Source organism: Danio rerio, chromosome 5 (genome assembly GCF_052040795.2).
Source record: "Danio rerio strain M-AB ecotype USA chromosome 5, GRCz13ab, whole genome shotgun sequence".
NCBI lineage: Eukaryota > Metazoa > Chordata > Actinopteri > Cypriniformes > Danionidae > Danio > Danio rerio.
The window spans coordinates 76,872,935-76,896,841 of NC_141025.1; the positions used below are offsets into that span (position 1 = coordinate 76,872,935).

Genomic DNA, 23,907 nt, shown 5'->3' on the forward strand with positions numbered 1-23,907 from the left:
TGACTTTAATCTTCGACACACATAACGATTTTTTTCTGATGATATTTAATGTCTGTGTAACTAAAACTTGCAGCCTGCAAAAAGTAATCCATTTGAGGTTGGCTAACTTTTTTATGTAAATCTGCTTTCTTGTATAAAGCGAAAAATCTTTTCAGCTTAAATACTTTGTTGATGTATTCATTACCTTTCTAACTCAGTTTTTTTGGTAGTTTGTGGCTATTTGAGGGATGAATTTCTTTAAAGGCGCAGTATGTACGTTTGACACCCGGTGGTTGAACTAGGTATTGCACTCGTAGATCAAAACAAACGCAAGTGCAGGTTGCCAGATTAAGGACCAACAGCGAGTCTGACGATCGAGCCTGAAGGCTGATTTATGTCATGTTGTATATAAAAGCAGCGGGACGCCAAAAGTAGTTTTTGTTCTAACCAACACCTCGAATTGATATATTAGAAAGGGCGGCTTCCATTTCTTGCAGCTCAACAACAGAATACGGACAATGACCACCTCAGGTACACCTCATGCGCTTAATTCAGTGTTAAATGCTAATAATGCGAGTTTGAATGCCATTTTACATCACATTTATTGCCATACTACTGAAAGCAGCAGCAGATAGTTCACCTCAGATCTGGAAAATAAAACAAATCGCTTGAAATTGAACTTTAGAACTGTGAAATAATGCAAGCCAACACACATCAGTGAGTCAGCATCTACATTTAATCATGTTAAAGAGGTTTAATATGTATTAATTAGATTGTAAATCTTACCATTTAGTTGGAGTGCAGTGAGTGCACTATTGTGTGCTTCTCAATCGCTGTATTTAAATACAAGCATATTGCTTATCACTGTGTATTTCGTCATGAAGAGTGTTGTTAGGACATGGGGTTACAATGCAACCTGCTCACCTAATGTTTAGATTCGTAATATTTATATTACTTGCTAATTAATAACCACCTTATGTGGAACTCTGAATCTGCATCTCATTTCGAAGGCTGCTACTGTCCACTGAAGGTCGCGTTTCGGTCATGGACGCATACTTTGAGAGCTTTCCTGACTGAATGATTGAAATATACTGTTTTCCACCAAGGCAACCACCAGTTGAAATATAACCAGTGCTGAAATATAATTGGCTAAACTGGCAGTGGGCGGGTTAAAATGACCAAAACAAAGACAGCCGTTCTGGCACGTCACTCACATTTTCAAAGCAGAATATCTGACTTTAGTATTGTTTTTCAGATAAACAAGAATGTTTACTCAGCATGTTTTTGAAATATCTGCAAATATATTATGGTATTTTTATGCTTTTAGAGGAGTCAAAAATGCAAAATGTGTACGCAAATAAAAATGCAAATAATAACTTTCCCTTTAGGAGTGTTTTTTCCTTCATATATTAATTTTTATACTTTAATTTCACATTTTTGTTTCATAATGTAAATTTCCAAGCACAATTTCTAAATATTTCCCTTATATTTCTATGACTATGAACCTCGTTTTAAACCAAAACAGTATTTTAAGTGATCTGTCCTTATTTTCATTTCATTTAATGTTTTAGTTTCACTTTTTTCCTTTTAAATTCATGATTTAATTTAATAAATTTCATAATGTGATTTTACAAGCCAGTTGTTTCTCTGCAGAAAATATTTCCCTCACATCTCCATCTGTTTGTGAATATTCAGTGAAGAAACAGAAACAACTGAACATTTTATTTGACTAATTTAGAAATTATTATTATTTTAGGTTTCAAAGAAGAAAAAAAGCCTTCCGAGGTTGCAATGACATGAGGGTCAGCTAATAATAATGAGTAATACTGACTGAACAGTCTATCATTTAAGCAAACTTTCCTTTTAAGAGTCTTTTTTTCTTTCATATCTTAATTTTCATAATTTAATTTCACATTTTTGTTTCATAATGTAAATTTCCAAGCACAATTTCTGAATATTTCCCTTATATTTCCATGACTATGATCCTCGTTTTAAACCAAAACAGTATTGTTAGGTGACCTGTGCCTATTTTCATTCCATTTAATATTTTAGTTTCACATTTTTCAAAATATTTGTTTCATGATTGAATATAATAATTTTCCATAATGTGATTTTCCGAGCCTGTTGTTTCTCTGCAAAAGTATTTCCCTCATTTTCCATCTGTTTGTGAATATTCAGTGGAGGAACAGAAACCTTAAAACGGTTGACATTTTGACTCATTTAGACATTGTATTTAAATAAAAATATTTTTGACAGAAATAATACTGACAGAACAGTATATAAACTTCCCCTTAAGAGTCTTTTTTACTTCATATATTAATTTTCATCATTTAATTTCACAATTTTGTTTCATAATGTAAAATTCCAAGCATGGAAATCACAATTATCAAATATTTCCCTTATATTTCCATGACTACATCAACCTGGTTTTAAACAAAAAGCTTTTTTTCCTCCCATAATTCAGTGCTGCTATCTTGATAAAGTATATACAGAGTCTTTTCCTGCTCAAAAAAATAATAATACTCATCATTAACACTGATTAAGAAGTAGGAACTGATTTTTCATGCTCTCTTTCGCAGTAACTGATATCTGCAACGTTAACCACAGTACAGCGCTTGTATTGTTTGGCTGTAAATCAGCAGCAGCAGTTCCTCTCAGATCCTGTTTCAGAGGTGTTACCCACTGTCTGTATAATGTGTATAATCCCCGTCGGCCTTTCCCTGCTTTACATCTCAAACTCTTCACTGTTTCACATGTCACTCGTGCGTCTGATCTGAAACTCTTCAGCCTGCAGAAGGCTTCATGATGAAACTGGGTTTACAGTAAAGCCAGCAGCAGGTGCGCAATCACTTAAAGGGACAGTTCACCCGAGAAATATTCATTCTATCATGTTTGCCATTAGGGTGGCATGGAGAGAGGGAGGAACGCACAAGTCCTGTATTGCCCATAATAAACGCACACCCTTATCTGACCCGGGACAGAAGATACAGGCAAACAAAGTTGTTTTTATAGTATTTTGGTGTGCAAAAGTGTTCTTGGAGCTTCATATGATTACAGTTGAACCACTGAAGTCACATTGAATGCTTTGACAATGTTTACGGACATACAACTGCAGTCTATAGAGGATGAGAGAGCTCCAGGATGTCATCTAAAATATCTTAAATTGTGTTCTGAAGATTTAATAACAAACATAATACAAATTTGAGCATTTAAATTGTGGTGAACTAACCCTTTGAGGGATGCAAACCAGACCCTGAATTCTTAAAACAAACCAAACGCTCAGCTTTCATTTAGTAGTCCTTACTGCATGTGAACATCAAACATAACAGCAACACAAACTGACCTTAAGTCCAACCACTGCATGAAGGAGTGCATGCATATTTTGCTAGGAGAGTCAGTTGTTCTCCAGTGGCTCAACGTGCCGTTCGCAACGGGTTCGATTCCCTGTAAACGCAGTCACTGGAAAAACCTTTGAATGCATTGCAAGTGGCTGTGCTTTATGCATGGAAATACATACTCGTCTGTGCATCAGACAAAGTTAGTGAGAGACGCAGCCGAGTGTAAAGCGGCGTAGTTTGGTTTCTGTGAGCGCAGCAGAGGAGTCTGGGTGTTTGCGTCTCGTACGGTGCTGCTGCTCAGAGAGCGAAAGTGCTTTTGCGTCCAGCCGTAAACCAGGCAGTTCAACAGACCCTGAGACGCAGACGTGAAGGCCTGTGGAGGAAAAGCAACAAGGTTTATTAAGTGTATTATTGCAATATAAGCACAGCTGAAGTCAGAATTATTAGCCCCTCCTGTATGTTTTATTTTTATCAATTTCTGTTTAACGAAAAGAAGATTTTCTAAACACATTGCTAAACATAATAGTTTAAATAACTCAATGCTAATAACTTATTTATTTTATCTTTGCCATGATGACAGCACATAATAAGGCTGCACGATACTAGAAAAATTACACATTGCGCTATTTTTTTAATTCTGTGATATATATATATACATGTCACTCCGCTACTCATCCGTTTGCACTGGCTGCCAGTTGCTGCTCGCATCAAATTCAAAGCGATTTCTGGCTGCGCCCCTTCTTATCTGCTCTCACTTCTGCAGATTTATGTGCCCTCCAGAAACTTGCGTTCTGTGAATGAACGTCGCCTCGTGGTTCCATCCCAAAGAGGGAAGAAATCACTTTCTCGAATGCTCGCGTTCAATCTGCCCAGTTGGTGGAATGAACTCCCTAACTGCATCAGAACGGCAGAGTCACTTGCTGTCTTCAAGAAACGACTAAAAACTCAACTATTTAGTCTCCACATCACTTCCTAATCTGCAATTGCCTCTCTGGATATACCACTAACTGGACTAAAAAAAAATAATAATAATAATAATTACTAATGCTTTCCTTCTTAGACTTTACAGACCTGAAACTTGCCTATAGCACTTATTCATTGTTGCTCTTATAGTTGTGTAAATTGCTTCCTTGTCCTCTTTTGTAAGTCGCTTTGGACAAAAGCGTCTGCTAAATGACTAAATGTAAATGTAAATATTGCGATGTAAATACAATTTCACTAGATGAGTTGAATAAATGTTTGTAAACAATCCATAATAAAAATGTAATTCAAGTTTATTTGTATAGCACTTGTGCACAAATAATAAGCATGATATTTATATTATTAAGCACAATATCTGTATAATAAACACTACATGATTAGACAATCTACATGCATAGATAAATTCAATAAAGAAAAATATGCTAATTAAATATACAGCGTTTATTGTTTTCCGAAGAGTCGAAATGTATTCAGGTATGCAGTAATTAAATAATCCAAGGTAAGATAACACTGCATAGTCTTTTTTTTTTCAAATCCATAAAATTAATCCTTATTAATTTTGTCAAAGTTACAAACGGTACATTTTCTTGAGCCTGAAAGCTTTTAAAACCCTCACACAGTCACAGGCCTCAAAACACACTTGCAAAATGATCAATTATAATCCAGGCGACATTGCGTATCGCAATGTGACTATTGCGAATGACCGCATTGCGATATCGATGCTGAATAATATATTATGCAGCCCCAGTACATAATATTTGACTAGTTATTTTTCAAGATACATTTAAAGACTTAGTGACATTAGTGACCTAGTGACATTTAAAGACTTAGCTAGGTTAACAAAGGTAATTAGGCAAGTCATTGTATAACAGTGGTTTGTTCTGTAGACAATCCAAAACAAATATTGCTTAAGGGGGCTAATAAAATTGTCCTTAAAATAGTTTTTAAAAAAATTAAAACTGCTTTTATTCTAGCCAAAATAAAACAAATAAGACTTTCTCCAGAAGAAAAAAATGTTATAGGAAATACTGTGAAAATGTCCTGAATCTGTTAAACATCTTTTGGGAAATATTTAAAAAAAAAAATAAATAAATAAATAAAATCACAGGGCAAATAATTCTGATTTCAACTGTATATAACATTGCACATATAATTGCAAGAGCTTCTGTTTTGTAGCAGTTTTATGTATTTTGGCAGACCTGTAGGATGTAGAGGGCGACTCCCATCTTTCCCTCTATTACGTCCGGTTTCACCAACATCATGGTGGCCAGTAATAATGCTAAAAAACAAACAAGAGATTAAATGTGAGTTTATATCTAAAATTTTGGATAATAATTGGATTATACTGTTTTAACAAACTGATGATTATATATATATATATATATATATATATATATATGTGTGCGTGTGTGTGTGTGTGTGTATTTTAGCATAATTGAGTACACCCCATTTTGAAATTGAATATTTTTATCCATTTCTCAGTGAATATAGGTAATATATGGTGCATTTAAAAACAACAGATTTATTAAACAGATATATTTATTAAAATAATAATTTAGTCACTGAACATCTTTAGAAATAAAAAAAATAATACGTTTAAATTCAAGCAAAAATATTGCAAAAAAAATTACACGTAAAATCAACCAAATTTAAAATTTTTTTTGTTTCACTTTGATTTCTGCTCTTTTAAAAAGATTTTTTTTTAAATTTTATATATATATATATATATATATATATATATATATATATATATATATATATATATATATATATTTATATATATATATATATATATATATATATATATATTTATTTATATAAATATATATTGATTACCGATTACTATATCTTGATGACAGCACATAATATTTTATTTATTATTTTGCATTCATATTAGTAAGTATTCAATTTAAATGATATAATGGGCCGTATCATACACCCAGTGCAATAAGGAGCAATACATGTTTGGCGCAATGTGCAAGACCAGCGCAACCCTAGTTTTTTACGTTTTGCGCCACGTTGTTTAAATAGCAAATCCATTTGCGACGCTTTATGGACTCATGGGTGTGTCGGCCTAAAATAGAGGTGTGTTAAGGCATATTGTTGGTGTGTTGCTATTTTGAGGAACTGAAATAGACTGCGCAATAGACCAGCTGGTCTAAAGTCCAGTGCAGAGCGTGTTAGTTATGCGCCTTTAATGCGTACACATTGCTAAATACACACAGGATAAATATCTTTATATATATAAAAACAATTAAAGGATTAAAATGTTACCAAAATGACTATTTTCTACATAAATATAAAAGCCACCGCCTCCATGCCTTCTTCATCTCGGGGGCTTTTTCAGTTTATTCATGACAATTTGCATCTGTATAATGTTATTATTATCAGCAGTATTATTTATTATATGCATCTTTATATTTGTTTTAATAAAAACAAGTTTAGATTTGTCCACCTGTGGGGTTTTGAAGACGTCTGCATCACCATATGGGGCATAAGAACAGGACGTGCGTTTGGATATAATGCATGTTAAGCTCAAAACACACCCAGAACTCATTAGGAGAACAAGCACAACCCTGTTAGACCATGCACCAGGACGCAGAGCTGATTTTTTCATCCTTAAAATAAGTTTAATTCATTTAATTAGGTAAGTCATTGGACGACTAAAAACAAAAACAATAAAAACATAAAAATTATTACTATTATTATTTGTTTTCTTCTTTTTTTCTCACCTGGTCCCCAGCAGAAGAAGAAGGCGGATGGATAAAGCACCATTCGTCGCTCCAGGAGTCTCAGAGTTGTCCAATGACTGCCGCCAAAAAACCCCTGAGACGTGACAACACGCTTGTACAGAGAGCGTGCTTTACCCATGAAAATCTGAAACCAGCAGCAGGAATACAGCTACTTTATCAATGATTATCATTTATTAATATTCACGTACACTCCTGTACAAAACAATTGGGTTGATATGATTTTTATTGTTTGAAAACAAGAGTCTTACACTTAAAAATACAATGAACACAAAAGAAGATATTTTGAAAAATGTTCTTCTACGAAAACTGAAAACCTGTAGCCATTGACTTCCATACTATGGAAGCCAATGGTTCCAGGTTTTCAGGTTTCTTTAAAATATATATTACACAAAACATTTGAGAGTGAATAAATAGTGAATAAAAGTTGATCTCAGGCTGAACTGTCCCTTTAAAGAGCCCATATTATGGGTTTTTGAAAATGCCCCTCCATGTAGTGTGTAACACAGCTCTAAGTGAAGTGAAGTATCCAGCTAAGGCTTAAATCTGTTAGTGTACAGTGTTAAAAACGGTTGATTCATCTAAAAAAGAGTCGACTCATAGTGCTTCAAACGAGTCGCCTTGATACCGATTCATTAGGTGTTTCGCCATGACGTACGAACGAAACCAAGTTATTCACGTGCACGCGCAAACCCGGGAGATTTCAAACCTGAGGCCCCGCCCTCTGACGCAGAAACCGAGACACACACACACACACCCACAAACACACACAAACATGCCGGTCGATTGAAGTCACACTGCAGATGGATATATTGAGTCTCTACCCAAAGATGAAACCTCAACATTATAGCCAAGCAGTTGGAAACTACTGGAAACTTCTGGAAGCTACATGCTACAAAGAATACTTCATCTGAGTTTGTTAAAGGAAGGATCAGTAAAGAGTAACTTAACTTACTGATAGACGTCAGGATGGATTTCTTCCTCCATTTCTCAAGTGTAAGTACGTGCGATTAAAGTTGCCTCGTTGACTCTAGCTTGCAAATGTATTTAGTTGTGATTTGTTACTTGTAACTGCGTGTACTGTATCAGGTTAACTGGCTATATTCTCTTATCGCGTGCAAAGTCACGTTAAAAACGCGACGCGTGCTGCTTTGTTAACGGAGCTCCGTGGACGGGGAGGTAGTGTGTGTGTCTGTGTGTGCGTGTGCGCGCGCTGTCGTCCGGAGGTGTGTGTGTTTGTGTGTGTGTGTGTGCGCGCGCGCGTTGTCGTCAGGAGCAGGGTTAAGTGCGTATGTGTGTGTGTGTGTGAGTGTGTGCAAAATGTGTGTGTGTCTGTGAAAAGAGCAGAGTGAGAAGCTAGGAGATCTCAACTGTTTTTGTTCAATAAAATAGTTAGTCGTCTGTATTTTCAAGTCCATAGTCTGTATTTACATTGACCCACTGGCAGCTAAAATCCACGTCTACACTATCGAGCGTGTATGAACTGTGATTACTTTTATATTGCTGATTAGCTGTTTGGCATTTCACTCTCTCACTGAAGGCAGTCGACCAATCGCAACAGACTGTCATCGGTCCAATCAGCGCAGATTAGCTTCGCGCTAAGGAGGGGTTTGGGAACAAATGAATCCCTGAACGATTCATACAGGAGTCGCTGGGATAATTAAGTAAAAATAAATGCAGATTATAAGACCATGAAAGTGTTTTTTGACCTTGCATGCATATTAAACTGTTGTTGGAGACCCTTACAACCAAGATATGACCCTATTTCATGTATAATATGGGCTCTTTAAATAAATACAGCCTTAAGAGAGCAGATGACATGTCTTTCAAAAACAATTAAAAACCTACCAACCCCAGACCTAATAGCAAGTATTTAAATCATAATTTGCTTTTCTAATTTAAAAAGTGCCGATGTGAAAGAGCGCTCACCGACATGCCGACGATGGTGATGAGGAAGGTGCCGAGGAAAATAGCCATGCAATATTCCTGAATGATGCTGCATGCTGTGAGCTCGGGCGATGCAGACGAAGTGAGATAAACAGCTCCGGTGTGCATCAGCAAGCATCTGCAACACAATAAGATGCATCAGATACACATCATCATAGTAAACAGCAGGTCATATATTCATTCATTCATTTTCCTTCGGCTGAGTCTCTATTTCAGAGGTCGCCACAGCGGAATGAACCACCAATTCCATCATATTCCAGCATATGTTTTACATAGTAGATGTACACTCACACACGCTCATACACTACAGCCAATTTAGATTATCCAGTTCCCCTATAGTGCATGTGTTTGGACTGTAGGGGAAACCAGAGCACCTGGAGGAAACCCACGCCCAACACAGGGAGAACATGCAAACTCCACACAGATATGCCAACTGGCCCAGCTGGGACTCGAACCAACGACCTTCTTGCTGTGAGGCAACAGTACTAACCACTGAGCCACTGTCACCTCGGTAATGACAATTAATTAAAGAAATAATGATAGGTGCGAGAAACAGACTGACCTGTACGGCTGAGTGAAGTTTGTGTAACACTGAAACACATTTCCAGCCACAAACACCGGAGCTGTGAGCAGTAAAGGAAGAAGACTGTGGACAAATCAGGACAGACAATCAGACTAATAAATAAAACAACGTGAAATGCTTCATGTCTGCTAATATCAAACTTTCAGCTTCACTTTTGAAACATTGTATCAGCTCAAATAAGTAAGATCCTAAATTGTGAGATAAAAACCGTCAGAAATAGCTACAGTGGGAGTTTTTAAGTAACAAAATGTCTCTAAATACACATACAAACATCTACTTAATGTATAAGATGTGTTATTATTCTCCAGGATAAAACTTTTAGTATAAAATACAGTGCTCAGCATATATGAATGCACCCCATTTTTAAATATAAATATTTTAATTCATTTCTTAATAAATATAGTTCCTATATGTTGGTGAATTTGAACAAAACAGATTTATTAAGCGGATAAATTTAATTAAATACCATTTTAATCACTGAACATCTTTAGAAATAGATAAAAAAATACATTTAAATTCAAGCTAAATATTGCGAAACAAAAGAAAAACTAGAAAATTTAGTCAAAATTTCAGATAGTTTTTGTTTCTCTTGATTTTTAAACATTTATATTTTATTTTTTCCTAACATACACATTCAGGCTACTAATTTTAGAACCGTTATCTTAAGTCATTTTGTTATAAGTTCCAGATTTGGCTTTAGTGCTGACTAAACTAATATATATGCACAAATATAATATTTTATAGCATCGTTTTAAAATATAGGTTTTCATCATTTATACGTACCCCTATATACATTTTTGGAGATCGTGAAATACGCCTCGGGGGCTACTTTTTTGCAGTTGTTTTTGCGAATCCACCAGAGGTCGCTGTGTACGCTTTTTCAGATCTCAAATTTCTCTCGCGAGTGCCATTCGTGCCTAAATCCACCAGAGGTCACTGCCTACTGACTGACCGACCGACTGAAGCCCCCGCCCACCCCCTTCCCAATCCAGAAAAAGAAAAACCCTCGCGGCTGCCTGATTTTCACCACATTTTCAGATTTTCCACGTTCTCACGCTGTTATTTACTTATTTATTTAATTTTTTGGCTTTTGTTTTATCTGCTTTCTAAAACCGTTCTTCGTGGTCAACTCCTCTCTGTGTCTCAAGTCTACCAACCAGAGATCCAGATCCGGTACCTCATTTTAACGATGCACCTCCGCCCCGCCCTGCTCTTCACTTTCTTCCGCAAATCCACCCCCTTCCCTCCCCGCTCTTCCTTTGGTAACATGCTGGATCCATTACCCCGATCTGTTCCGGGACCTCGCAATTTATAAATTCAGCACTGCTGCCAACATAAGCGACAAGCCAATGGGCAAACGTAACGGCGGAAAAGCTGTCCACACGGAGGTAAGCAGTCAGCTGGTAGCGTAAACAGAAAAAAAAAGCCATTTGCGGCATCATACCGCCCCGTAGTGTTCATTTTAAAGACAAAAAACATCTCAGCCAGACATAGCTCTGGCTGCATAATTTGCGCTCTCCAGAAATGTAGACGGGGGTGCGTTTTCACAATAAGCCTGTGTTGGATTTGTGATATTGTGAACACTGTATATGCTATTGTTACTAGTTTAAAAAGTATATTTACATGTGTTTTTTTGTTTCTTTTTCTATTACAGTATGTCACGCTAACAGTCTCAGTGCTATAGTTGTATTTCAGTTAGTATGCTCAATCCTCTTACCATGACAGAACTGGACCCAGACATCTGCAGTTTCTAGTTCTTGCAGCCTGAAATAAAGAGGAAGGTCAGTGTTTCCAGCATTAACAGTAAACAGTATCGACTCACTGTCATCATGAACATGCTAATAATGTTCAATATCATTCACCTCAGCTGGAAATCCATTGAGTCTCCTGTGATATTTCCCGTTCAGGCCGGTGTACAGCACCCAAACATAGTGCAGCGTGTAGAAGAAGGAGGCCATATACAGCGTCTGGGGGAAGAGAAAGTCAAACACAGAGCTGACCGGAGTTCAACTGACTGCATTTACAGATCACATCCACTTTCTGAACTCTATAGAGACTGAAACAGCGTTCGCAGATATCTCTATCATATTCTCATATTACTGTTAGGCTGTTTCAGTGCTTTCTAGCCTTCTCCATATGTCATACACTAACTGAACATATATAATAGATTAGACTTATTAAATGCAAAATAACTGAACTTTAAAAGGCTTTTTGTCCCACTTTAGTAATATTCACTTCATAATTGCTCATATTAACTCTGAAATAAGGATGAGGGTTTCTGCAGGTTTCTTCAAGTCGAATGTAGGACTTTTTAAGATAACGCAGCTTTACTTGGACATAGGAAAATTAAAAGCTGTATAAAATTATTTTAGACCTACAACTAGGCTTGGGCAATATAGAGGTACTGTGCGCGTGCTTTAGTATGTTAGTCAACAACACATAATTAAGTGCACTTGCAGAAAACATACACTAGGGCTGCTCGATTATGGGAAAAATCATAATCACGATTAATTTGGTCATAATTGTACTCACGACTATTCGAACCGATTATCAGTGTAAGTCAAAATTATTCGCCCTTCTGTGAATTTTTTTTTATATATAAATATTTCCCAAATTATGTTTAACACAAAGGAATTTTTCACAGTATTTCCTCTAATATTTTTTCTTCTAGAAAAAGTCTTATTTGTTTCATTTCGGCTAGAATAAAAGGAGGTTTAAATATTTTTAGAAACTATTTTAAGGTCAATATTATTCGCCCCCTTAAGCAATATATTTTTGATTGTCTGCAGAAGAAACTACTGTTATACAATGACTTGCCTAGTTACATTAATTAAGCCTTTGAATGTCACTTATTAGAAATTAGTTATTAAATCTGTTATGTTTTAACTCTGCTTTAAGCATCTTCAAAAAACTTTAGCTACAAAAGTCCTTCAGTCAAGAGCAGTGAGGGATTTTCTCCTTTTGTCGTTTGATTAATAGTAAAAACAGGCGGCAGCAGGAATATTGGGCACTGTCACTTTAAAAATAGTGCGGCTCTAATATGGTTTCTGTTTCACGTGTCTTTTGATTCTCAACTTATTTGTTTATTACACACACGGGGTTAATATGAATAATCACCAAACACTGCGCTCTGACACAAATGTGCATGTATTTGACCAGCGCTCACATTAAGATGGCGTTAGATGTGTGTGCTCTGCTCGTTTCTGAGCCTGTCCGAAGCTGAGCGCGGTGCGCACACACACAAAACCATAGTCTCTTTCGCGCTTTTAAAAATATGAATAATTCTAATGTACATTAATGAATGATGCGCATCCTGTGCTACAAAAGTTACATTACACTTATGATGCAATAATCGTTTATCTCGATTAATTGCTTTTCATAGCCGTTAGATGCCAAAATCGAAATCAAAACTGGATTTTTGATTAATTGCACAGCCCTAACATACACTGCAAAAACATTCTTGCTAACTTAACTTTTTTAGTTGAATCAAATGAACTTTTCTAGTCATCTGAACTTACATCAATCAAACTGATCAAACTAAAATGAGCTAAAATGAAACCTGATTCATTCATTCGTTCATTTTCCTTCGGCTTAGTCCCTTTATTCATCAGGGGTCACCACAGCAGAATGAACCGCCAACTATTCCAGCTTATGTTTACACAGCGGATTCCCTTCTAGCTGCAACCCAGTACTGGGAAACATCCATACACACTCATTCACTACAAACAATTCAGTGTTTTCAATTCCCCTACAGTGCATGTGTTTGGCACCCGGAGGAAACCCACGCCAACACAGGGAGAACATGCAAACTCCACACAAAAATGCCAACCGGCCTAGCTGGGACTTGAACCAGTAACCTTCTTGCTGTGAGGCGACAGTGCTAACCACTGATTAGTCGCCCCTAAACCTGATGAAACCAACATCAAAATATGTGTTGTCTTGACTTTTTTTTGTCATGAATTTCTTTTATAGTGTATCTTAAATTAAACAGTGCTACAAAGTGCTCTTTAAGACACAACCACCAAGGTACACTCTTTTATTTCATTAATAATAAACTTTATTAAATGATCTGCAAGTAGTTTTTTCTTTTTAAATATACTATCATCAGCAGGTTTGGAAATCCCAGTCTAACAGCACGTTTGTAGGCGTTCAGGTTGGATTATTGCAGAGCCGCTGAATGACATTCCTGGATTGAGCAACTTCTGTATGTTAAAGATAGCAAATCTCTCTGTCAAGAAAGGCCTAACTACAGAAACCTGCGTCTCCTTTCTGTTTTGCCTTGAGCTCAGCTGATTGAAAAAGGTGAATTGGTATGAGTTATATTTGATTAGGGTGTGTGTTAGTGATGTTAACAGTGTACAGTAACTATGCACACAGTTTGCACAATGAAAAACGTCAGCAGGGTAAAGTAGAGCACTGTGTCAAATTTATTATATCTCCATTTACACTGTGAGTCAAATATAAAGAGTATTAGTATACCACACTATTTGCTTGTTCTGCTATGGGAGTCAGTGGTAACCGGTTTTCAGCATTCTTCAAAATATCTTCTTTGTGTTTTTTAACACTTGACATAGTGTAAAAAGTAAGTGCATTTTCATTTTTTTGAGGTGAACTGTCCCTTTAAGCTCCTAAAATGATAGAATTTTTAAACATGAGAGGGAAAAATAGTAGGAAAATATAACATTTTGTTTGTTTTACAAAAGCAAAGGTTGCTGGTTCGAGTCCCAGCTGGGCCAGTCGGCATTTCAGTGTGGAGTTTGCATGTTCTCCCAGTGTTGGCGTGGGTTTCCTCCACAGCCCGAACACATGCGCTATAGCAGGGGTGGCCAACCCTGTTCCTGGAGAGCCACCTTCCTGCAGATTTCAGTTGCTACCCATAGCAAACACACCTGAACCAATTAATTAGGACCTGAACACCACATGATAATTACAGGCAGGTGTGTTTGATATGAGTTGCAACTGAAATCTGCAAGAAGGTGGCTCTCCAGGAACAGGGTTGGCCACACCTGGCTATAGGGAAACTGGATGAACTAAATTGCCCGTAGAGTACGAGTGTAAATGTGAGTGTGCATGGGTGTTCCCCAGTACTGGGCTGCGACTTGAAGGGCATCTGCTGCATAAAACATATGTTGAAATAGTTGGCGGTTCATTCGGCTGTGGGGACCCCTGATAAATAAAGGACTAAGCTGAATGAATAAATGTTATTATATACATATTGTTATTATTATTATTTTTAATTACTTAGAAATGTAATTATAATCCATATTGTATCCATTGTTAGAAGGCTTTGGCAATATTGCAATAAAATGTGTGACAAAATGAATGATAACATAAATAATTTTGTGTTTAGTCAGTGTGGTGTGTGTAAGGCTGTAAAATGGAGTGACTCAGTCAATCTCGCACGATCTCCGGCTGGATTTTCCAAACTGGGGGCGTTTTCTCTGCCCTGAGGAATAATTACCCGTTTCCAGAAATTAAAAACAGCCCACTAAACAGCAGGAGATCAAAACGCTGAAGTCACTGCTGTGTTATTTGCACAAACTGAGAAAATAGGATCATTTACTCCAGAGTGGTACTATAGATATAGATTACTATAGATTTTACTTTGTGTCAAGAATGCATGCAGTTTTGTTTTTGCAACAGGGAAAAAATTATATTTTTATTTTAAAGATTCTTTAAAAGTTGTCAATATAAATTAGTAATATGAAATGATTTAATATTCAAATTAACTGTGATTAATTGCAAAACAAATAATTACAAAAAATACTACAAAAAAATCTAAGCTAAAATATTAACATATAAATCTGTATTTATATACAATTTGAATATTTTATATCTAAATATTTGATATAAAATCTATATTTTTTACAATTGTACAGCTTGCTTTATTAAATAGAGCTTAAAAAGTCACCACATTTTTATGAACTTATTTTTATGATACCTATATACTAGATATGTTAAGAGACATCGGATAGCACAGTAAATAGAAAATAGCATTTGTTATGTACAGTACTCCCCATTTTGAAAATGAATATTGTTCTTCATTTCCCAGTGAAAATAGTCAGTGTATTTTGGTGCATTTAAAAAATAAATAAACAGATATATTTAATAAAATAACATTTTAGTCACCAAATATATTTAAAAATAGAAAGATAATACAATTGTTGACGCAAAAGCCTGACATATGCTGACATATGTTGCAGTAGCACGTAAGAACATCCCGAGTTCGAATCCCGGCTCGAGGACATTTCCCAAACCCTACCCCCCTCTCTCTCCTACTTCACTTCCTGTCCTATCTAATACTGTTATAAGAAATAAAGGCCAAAAATAAATCTTAATAAAAAAAGAAAAAAAAGAAAGATAATACAATTTAATTCAAGCTAAACATTGCAAAAAAAAATTAGAACCTACAAAATTTAAACAAAATTTTTACTTTTTTAATTTTTTGCTTCTCTTGATTATTCCTCTTTTTTAAATGTGTATTTAATTTTTACTATAAGATATAAATTTGGCTGTGCTGGTTTTTGGACAGCTATCATAAGTTATTTTGTTAGATTTGCTCCAAATTTGGCTTCAGCACTGACTAATCTAATGTATATGCACAATTAATAAAATAAAAATTAAAGTTAATAAAAGTCAGTTTTTTAAACTTTTCAAGGTTTAAAGTTGTTGAAAGATCAAGATCCCATAATGCAGTTCAAAAGCATAAATAAAGAGGAAAAATAAAAACATGCATCACAAAATAGGGAAAACTGCTCATTTTTGCAGCTCTAATCTAATTGAAACCTATTTAGTCTGATGAAGAAAAAGTGTTCATAAACAACATCGAGTGAACTTTGAGTTGTGACGTTCACTCACACCCTCATGTGTAATTTTCATAAGTGGAGCAGAAGTAATCATATCTGGACAAAGAATATGAACCAAATTTGCTGCTCCACTTCCTTCTCAGATTTTGTCCCAATTCTGTGTTTTGTTTGGTGCTGGCTTTAATATCTGGTCTCAGAACAGCTTGTTTTTGTTTCTGCAGAGAAACTTTTGTGCGTTCCTTCTCTGTGATTTTGAGGCTAAATGTGAAACAAGCATACTTGAGTAATGAGAGACACATGTTTGAGCCTGCAGAGCTCTGGCAGATCCAGATCACACTGCTGCTAAAATAGATTCAGCATGCACACTTTACAAGCCGATCCAAAACAATCTTTTGTTGTCTTAGGACTTTCCATTTATTAACAGCATTGTCATTTTAAGAAATTAAAGGAAAGTACCATCCTGAATGCTTGCCTTTTTCATGGTGTTACATGCATGCTCAAACCTGATTTCAAAGAGCGTTTATTGTTTTTACATTTATTTTAATTTCTACATTTACTATCATTCATTCATTCATTTTCTTGTCAGCTTAGTCCCTTTATTAATCCGAGGTCGCCACAGCGGAATGAACCGCCAACTTATCCAGCACATTTTTATGCCCTTTCAGCCGCAACCCATCTCTGGGAAACATCCATACACACTCATTCATACACTACGGACAATTTAGCCTACCCAATTCACCTGTACCGCATGTCTTTGGACTGTGGGGGAAACCGGAGCACCCGAGGAAACCCTCGCGAGCACAGAGAGAACATGCAAACTCCACACAGAAACGCCAACTGATCCGAGCCGAGGTTCGAACCAGTGACCCAGCGACCTTCTTGCTGTGAGGCGACACAGTGGCGCAGTAGTAGTAGTATTTACTATAGATTATTTTAAATATACTTTACAAATTATATTTGTAATTTTATTTATATATATATATTGAGGGCAAATAATGAGGGACTAATAATTCAGACTTCATATATATATATATATATATATATATATATATATATATATATGCAACAGTTCTGTCTGGTTCTCGGATCTGGTTGGCCGATAGCAGTGTGATATTCTGCAATAACAGCACTCGTACAGCCTCTTCACCTTTGTGTATTACTCCGCCCACATAGAGTGACAGCAGATCAATAAACTCACTACAGTTTGACAAATATTGCAGCTAATGGACAACATCATGCACTTTTGAGGCTTTTTTTAGACGAGAATGTAGTTGTTTAGATTGCAGTCTGTTTATAAGGATAGTGCCTATTTCAAAATATTTTTAATTTCTGAGAGACAGCGCGTCAGCATCCATTATCCTAAGACGGTTGACGTTGTCTATCCATAAGATGGCACCAGGACCGCATAATAAGCCCTTGCTTAGATTAAAACTGCGTGTTTTTTAACTACAGCTGATCAAATCATTATTAAAGAGACCCCACCCCCGAATACCCATTCCTTATCGCAATCACAACAGCAGTCTGGTAGTGATTGCGCTGCTTTTTTCGGGGTTAATCATTGTGATATTCCAATTGTAACAGAGAAATACTGTAGACTGTAACACTGTAAGAAGATATCTCTGTAGACTGATGGCATTTCATGCAGTTCAGCCTTATAATCTTAAAATGTGAGCAAAATGAGCCGTTTTTGTCTTCCCTTTAGACATTACGCTAGAGAATCATTCAAACACTAGCTCTGAAGTGACGTTGGTGAAGAAGCAATGGTTTCTGCTGTCCTGACGTCAGCTGCAGATGTGAATGAATGGTGGAAGAAAGTAGTTCCTCATACAAAAGGATTTTTTAGACTCTCCGTGTTTGATTTTTTTTTTTTAATACGCATGATTATGCAGTCGAACTGTTATATAAACTGCTACTTGTGTGATATTACTCATATATACATATATATATTTTTTTATTGGCCATTAATAAATGTATTTTATTTTATTTATTTATTGATTATAAATGGAGCTGAGCCAACATGAACTAACAATGTACTATAAATATACTTAACTTTTAGTAAAATAAGTAAAATTTTTAATAAAATAAGTAAAATTTAGTAAAAATTTTACATTTTTAAATTTTAAAAATAGTAAAATAAGTAAAATTTTTAGTAAAATTTAGTAAAATTAGTAAAATAAGTAAAATTTTATTTATTTATTTATTTATTATAAATGGAGCTGAGCCAACATGAACTAACAATGTACTTTAAATACACTTAACTTTTAGTAAAATAAGTAAAATTTTTAATAAAATAAGTAAAATTTAGTAAAATTTTTACATTTTTAAATTTTAAAAATAGTAAAATAAGTAAAATGTTTAGTAAAATTTAGTAAAATTAGTAAAATAAGTAAAATTTTATTTATTTATTTATTATAAATGGAGCTGAGCCAACATGAACTAACAATGTACTTTAAATACACTTAACTTTTAGTAAAATAAGTAAAATTTTTAATAAAATAAGTAAAATTTAGTAAAATTTTTACATTTTTAAATTTTAAAAATAGTAAAATAAGTAAAATTTTTAGTAAAATTTAGTAAAATTAGTAAAATAAGTAAAATTTTATTTATTTATTTATTATAAATGGAGCTGAGCCAACATGAACTAACAATGTACTTTAAATACACTTTATTTTTAGTAAGTAACCAACAAACTAAATGAAAATACTCATAATAATTTATCAACCGTGGTTAATGTTAATTTTCTATATTCACTACACATTATTTTGAATAAATATATATTTTGTTAATTCTTTATTAATTGATAATTTGTTCATAATATTTAAATAGAGCTGAGCCAACAATATACATTAATTACACTGTATGCATTTTTAATAATTAACATTACTATAAATGGAATTATGTAAATTGTAAAATGCATCAAAATATGTAATGTACAAATATAACTTTAATACAAACACAGAACATACATTATACTATTTAATAATATGACACACTGTATTAATAATAATAAAAATACTGTAATAAATACGTTGCCCACTGTTTTGTTTTGTAAGTAAAAATTGATTTTCAGTGTAATGTTTCTGAACCCGCAGATGTGAACACGCAACAATCAATCAAACATGACTTCTGTCTGCGCAATGTGGTTTTATTAGTGGAAGTGGAATAGTGATATGAAAGCATGACGTGTAAATGGATGTACTTTTTCTTTGCCTGAGATTTTAGCATTATTTCTGGATGATATATTGAATGTTTTGTACCTGTTCCACAATGTGAAGGTTGTAGCATGTAGCATAAGAGTTGCAGGACTGGGTGAACAGCAGTCCTCCACAAAGCCAGCTCAATGCTAACAGCAGGTCTGTCAAACTCAACAGGAACAGCGGTAGAACCTGCAACAAACATTGTATTTCTCTCCTCAAAAAGTTCAATATATAGCTATATTAGACATATATAGACAGCATAATGCATAGTCTCACCTCTGGCTTCTTCACTAGTCTTTGAAAAGCTGCGTACAGGATGATGGAGCCAGCACCTAAGATGCTGAAGGCAAAATCATATAAATAATTATACATATAAAACTACTCATGCTTAAGAATTTATTAAGACTGTGATTAAATTTACCTGTGCGTTACAGATTTTATTGCACATCTTCTAGCCAAACAGAATCAACATTTTTAAAAGACCATGGTATACATAAGTGTGCAAGTTCCTACATGAAGCATTGCCAGGTCTACCATTTTCTGCTGAATTGGCCTAATTTGCCGGTGCTGGGTTTTTTTTATTACGTATATTATTATATTAATTATTTTGATTTGGTGGGGTTGAAATATTTTACTTTACCAAAATTTATTTTCTGCATATGATAAAAAACTGCGCTATGATGATGGACTTTTGCAAGTTGCAAGGGATGTTTTAGTTTCCGCGGCAGCAGATTGGGATAATTTGATCAACAAAATAATTTTATCGAATTTCTTGAATGTTAATTAAAAATTTTTTAATCATCTTTAATTTAAAATACATTTAAAAAGTTTGGGATGAACTTCTGCCGGAGCTGTTCTGAAATTGACAGCATACGTTACATTTTTAAAGTCGGCGTGAAATGGAAGTAGCTGAGACTTTTATTTCAGTGTGTCGATGGACTTCCAACTGAAACTGAATATTGAGTAGGGGTGGAGCTTTCGCTTTGTGCATCGTAGCAAACTAGTGATAAAATGGGCGAGGTTACTGACATCAACAAAGAAGGATCGGCTCCAAATGTAGAAGTAAATGGTCAGACTTTGATGGTACATTACCGAAACAAACATTGATTTTCAGCAGATTAACTTGTCCTAAATAATTGTTCACCTAACAAATAACAATGTGCGCTAGTAAAATAGACACAGTCAATTTTGATTTCACACTGACTTTAAGTAGATAGCACGATAGTACACAGCTTAACATGACAGAAAATGCTACCGTTAGCTGTGATGTCAGTCCTAAGGTTAGATAATTTTTTAAGACAACATAATCTTTATTATTAATAATATACAGTGGTTTTAAAGAAGAACCAGTGTTTACGAATACAGTGATGTAAAATTAACTTGTAAAGATTATTTGTTAACCTATCAAATAACAATGTGCGCTAGCAAAATAGACTTAGGCTGTGTCCGAAGTTGCATACTTCCATACTATACAATACGCTAAATTCAGTATGCGACCCGAGTAGTATGTCCGAATTCATAGAATTCGCAAATCAGTATGCGAGAAGTACCTGGATGACTTACTACTTCTGGCGAGATTCTAAAGTGCGCATCCCATGCACGCTGCGCTATCCCATGATGCCCCGCAAGACAATTTATAAATGGGAGTGAAGCATCACAAGTGATGCAGGTAGGTCACGTGGCCGTGACAAAATGGCGGATGTAGTACTGTATAGAACATACTTTTCTAATGGCCGAATAGTACGTTTAAATTCAGATGCAGTACCTACTGAGTACTAGGTGGTTTCGGATGCAGCTATAGTAAATTTTGATTTCACGCTGACTTTAAGTAGATAGCACGATAGTACGCAGCATCACATGACAGAAAATGCTAATGCAGTTTGTGTTATTTTAACTTATATTGGGTTATCCCAACTTAAAGGGGTGAACAATATATCGAGCATCGATATCGCAATGTTTGTATCCACCACATTGCAGGATTAGTTTATTTATTAAAAATAAAAATATAAATATATTATTAAATAATATTTTAATACTATATATATATATATATATATATATATATATATATATATATATATATATATATATATATATATATACACACACACACACACATGCATATATAATTAATACTATATAAAATTTATTTATACAGTGATGACCAGATTATTTTACGTTTGATTGTTCAATTAAACGTTAATTTTTTTTTACTTAACTGCCGTTACAGTTAAATTTAAAAATTCAACGGTCAATTGAACAATTAAACGTAAAATAATCTGGTCATCATTAGATTATTTATTAAATTTAAAAAAAAAAAATATATATATATATATATATATATATATATATATATATATATAATTTTTATTATATTATATATAATATTTATACACTGATGATGACCAGATTATTTTACGTTTGATCGTTCAATTAACCGTTAAAATTTTTATTTAACGGCAGTTAAATAAAAATTTTTAACGGATAATTGATTCAAATCCTTTACCTCAGGACAGCCATTGTCATTTGAATCCATCGAACTATAGAGTATACCTACAGTAAAGACAAGAAAACAGAGGAAAACATGTGTATTTGGTCTATATATTTGTTTATTTTTAGCATACACAACATTAAAAGTGAGATAAGAATGTTAATGACTTTATGACATGACCCAGTTATGAAGTGACTGTAAATATCTCACGTTACAGAAGACGGTGATTCATTTACTTTCCACAAATCAAATCAAAATAACATCATCACTGAAATATCCGTCAATAACTGCGATAATTTTGTCATTTTAAAAAGAGAAAGCACGTCTGAATGCACACATCTCCAAGAGTGCCTGCAGAATAGTTTAACCATGAGAAATGCATAATTAAACTGTGAAAATCACTTACAGATGTCCAGTTTTCAGTCGGAGTAGTGGTGTTCATCTGTGTTTTATTTTCGCCAAAAATATCCATATTGTATTGTAATGTAATGTGTTCTTAGATATTAATTTAAACTCAACTCCAGTTTATATTCCTCTCGAAATCAGTCCTCAAGTAACACCAGCAAATGATTGAAATACATAAATAGAGAGATTTGCTACCAAGACATCTCAAAGTAATCCTTTCACGACACAAACATGAAACAAAACATGCTTGCGCTTTCGAGAGTAATATAAAGGCTGCCCCGCCCACTTTATCTTACAGCCCTTCTGATTGGTTATGTGCTAATTACGTCACATATGCGTCATATTTCAATGTATATTCGGCGGCTCAAAGCGACTGAACTGAAGCACAGACTGGCGCATTGTTTTGGGGTCTCACGAGGACGTCCTGTTTCTGACAGAAAATTGTCCCTTTTGCCAAATTATGCGTGAATACGTTGTGTTAACTGTCACGGTGATTATAAACAGCTTGTTAAACATCAAAGTCTAAGTAGGAGTCTAAACTCTCGATATGACCCCTGTCCTAAAATGTGAGAGCAATCTGTGTATGAAGAACCAACTGATACTGTGACAAATGAGTCATTAATGAGCCTGAAATAATATTAGACTAATATCTGCTGTTAAATTACATGCAGTTTTATTCTAAACATATTATAACAGCATACTTTATGTTGTGTTATTGTAATAGCACTTTTATAATTAATTTTCGATAAATTTGATCTAATAAAATTAGTTATATTTCCCATGGGTTGCGATTTAAAAGGCAAATAAACATATGCTGGAATAGTTGGTGGTTCATTCCACTGTGGCGATCCCTGATAAATAAGGAACTAAGCAGAAAAAAATTAATGAAATTTGTTACATTTATCTAAATTTGTGATGATTATCGGCTTGTTAAACAGCAAGGGGTCTTTAAACTCTTAATATGACCCCTGTCCTAAAATATGAGAGCAATCTGTGTATGTTTGTTGTATGAAGAACCAATTATTACTGTGGCAAATTAGTCAATAATGAGCTTGAAATAATATTAGACATTTTTTTTCTAATAAAATTAGTTATATTTCCCAGTATCGGGTTGCGACCTGAAAGGCTAACATATAAACATATGCTGGAACAGCTGGTGGTTCATTCCGCTGTGGCAACCCCTGATAAATAAGGGACTAAGCTGAAGGAAAACAAATGAAATAAGTTATATTTATATAAAATATTTGTGTTATGAGTTGTTAAACACCAAACAAAGTCTTATAGGGGTCTTTAAACTCTCAATATGACCCCTAGTCCTAAATATGAGAGCAATATTGGTATGTTGTGTAAAGAACCAATTCATACTGTGACAAATGAGTCATTAATGAGCCTAAAAGAATATTAGACTTTTGTCTGCTGTGTAAATCACA

The 23,907-nt window shown here is 34.6% G+C and overlaps 1 protein-coding gene across 2 annotated transcripts; it reads right to left on the minus strand.

Moving 5' to 3' along the window:
• Positions 1 to 2,259: 2,259 nt before the first annotated feature.
• tmem116 (transmembrane protein 116) lies at positions 2,260 to 22,715 on the minus strand. Of its 2 annotated transcripts, NM_001114707.1 has the most exon segments (12): positions 2,260 to 2,398; positions 2,426 to 3,690; positions 5,498 to 5,577; positions 7,031 to 7,175; positions 8,978 to 9,113; positions 9,558 to 9,641; positions 11,296 to 11,342; positions 11,441 to 11,545; positions 19,642 to 19,770; positions 19,858 to 19,921; positions 22,088 to 22,134; positions 22,479 to 22,691. In NM_001114707.1, coding segments are annotated over 11 exon segments (1,086 nt in total). In that variant the 5' UTR covers positions 22,545 to 22,691; the 3' UTR covers positions 2,260 to 2,398; positions 2,426 to 3,507.
• Between the last annotated feature and the right edge of the window lie 1,192 nt (positions 22,716 to 23,907).

Bases quoted from the DNA above. Each gene is read 5' to 3' on its own strand.
- tmem116 (XM_087250841.1), bottom strand. From the start codon at position 22,544: ATGGATATTTTTGGCGAAAATAAAACACAGATGAACACCACTACTCCG. The intron at 9,114-9,557 runs GTCAGTCTGTTT...ATTGTGTTGCAG, and splicing joins AACTTCACTCAGCCGTACAG to ATGCTTGCTGATGCACACCG. The intron at 7,176-8,977 runs GTGAGCGCTCTT...TGCTGGTTTCAG, and splicing joins TCACCATCGTCGGCATGTCG to ATTTTCATGGGTAAAGCACG.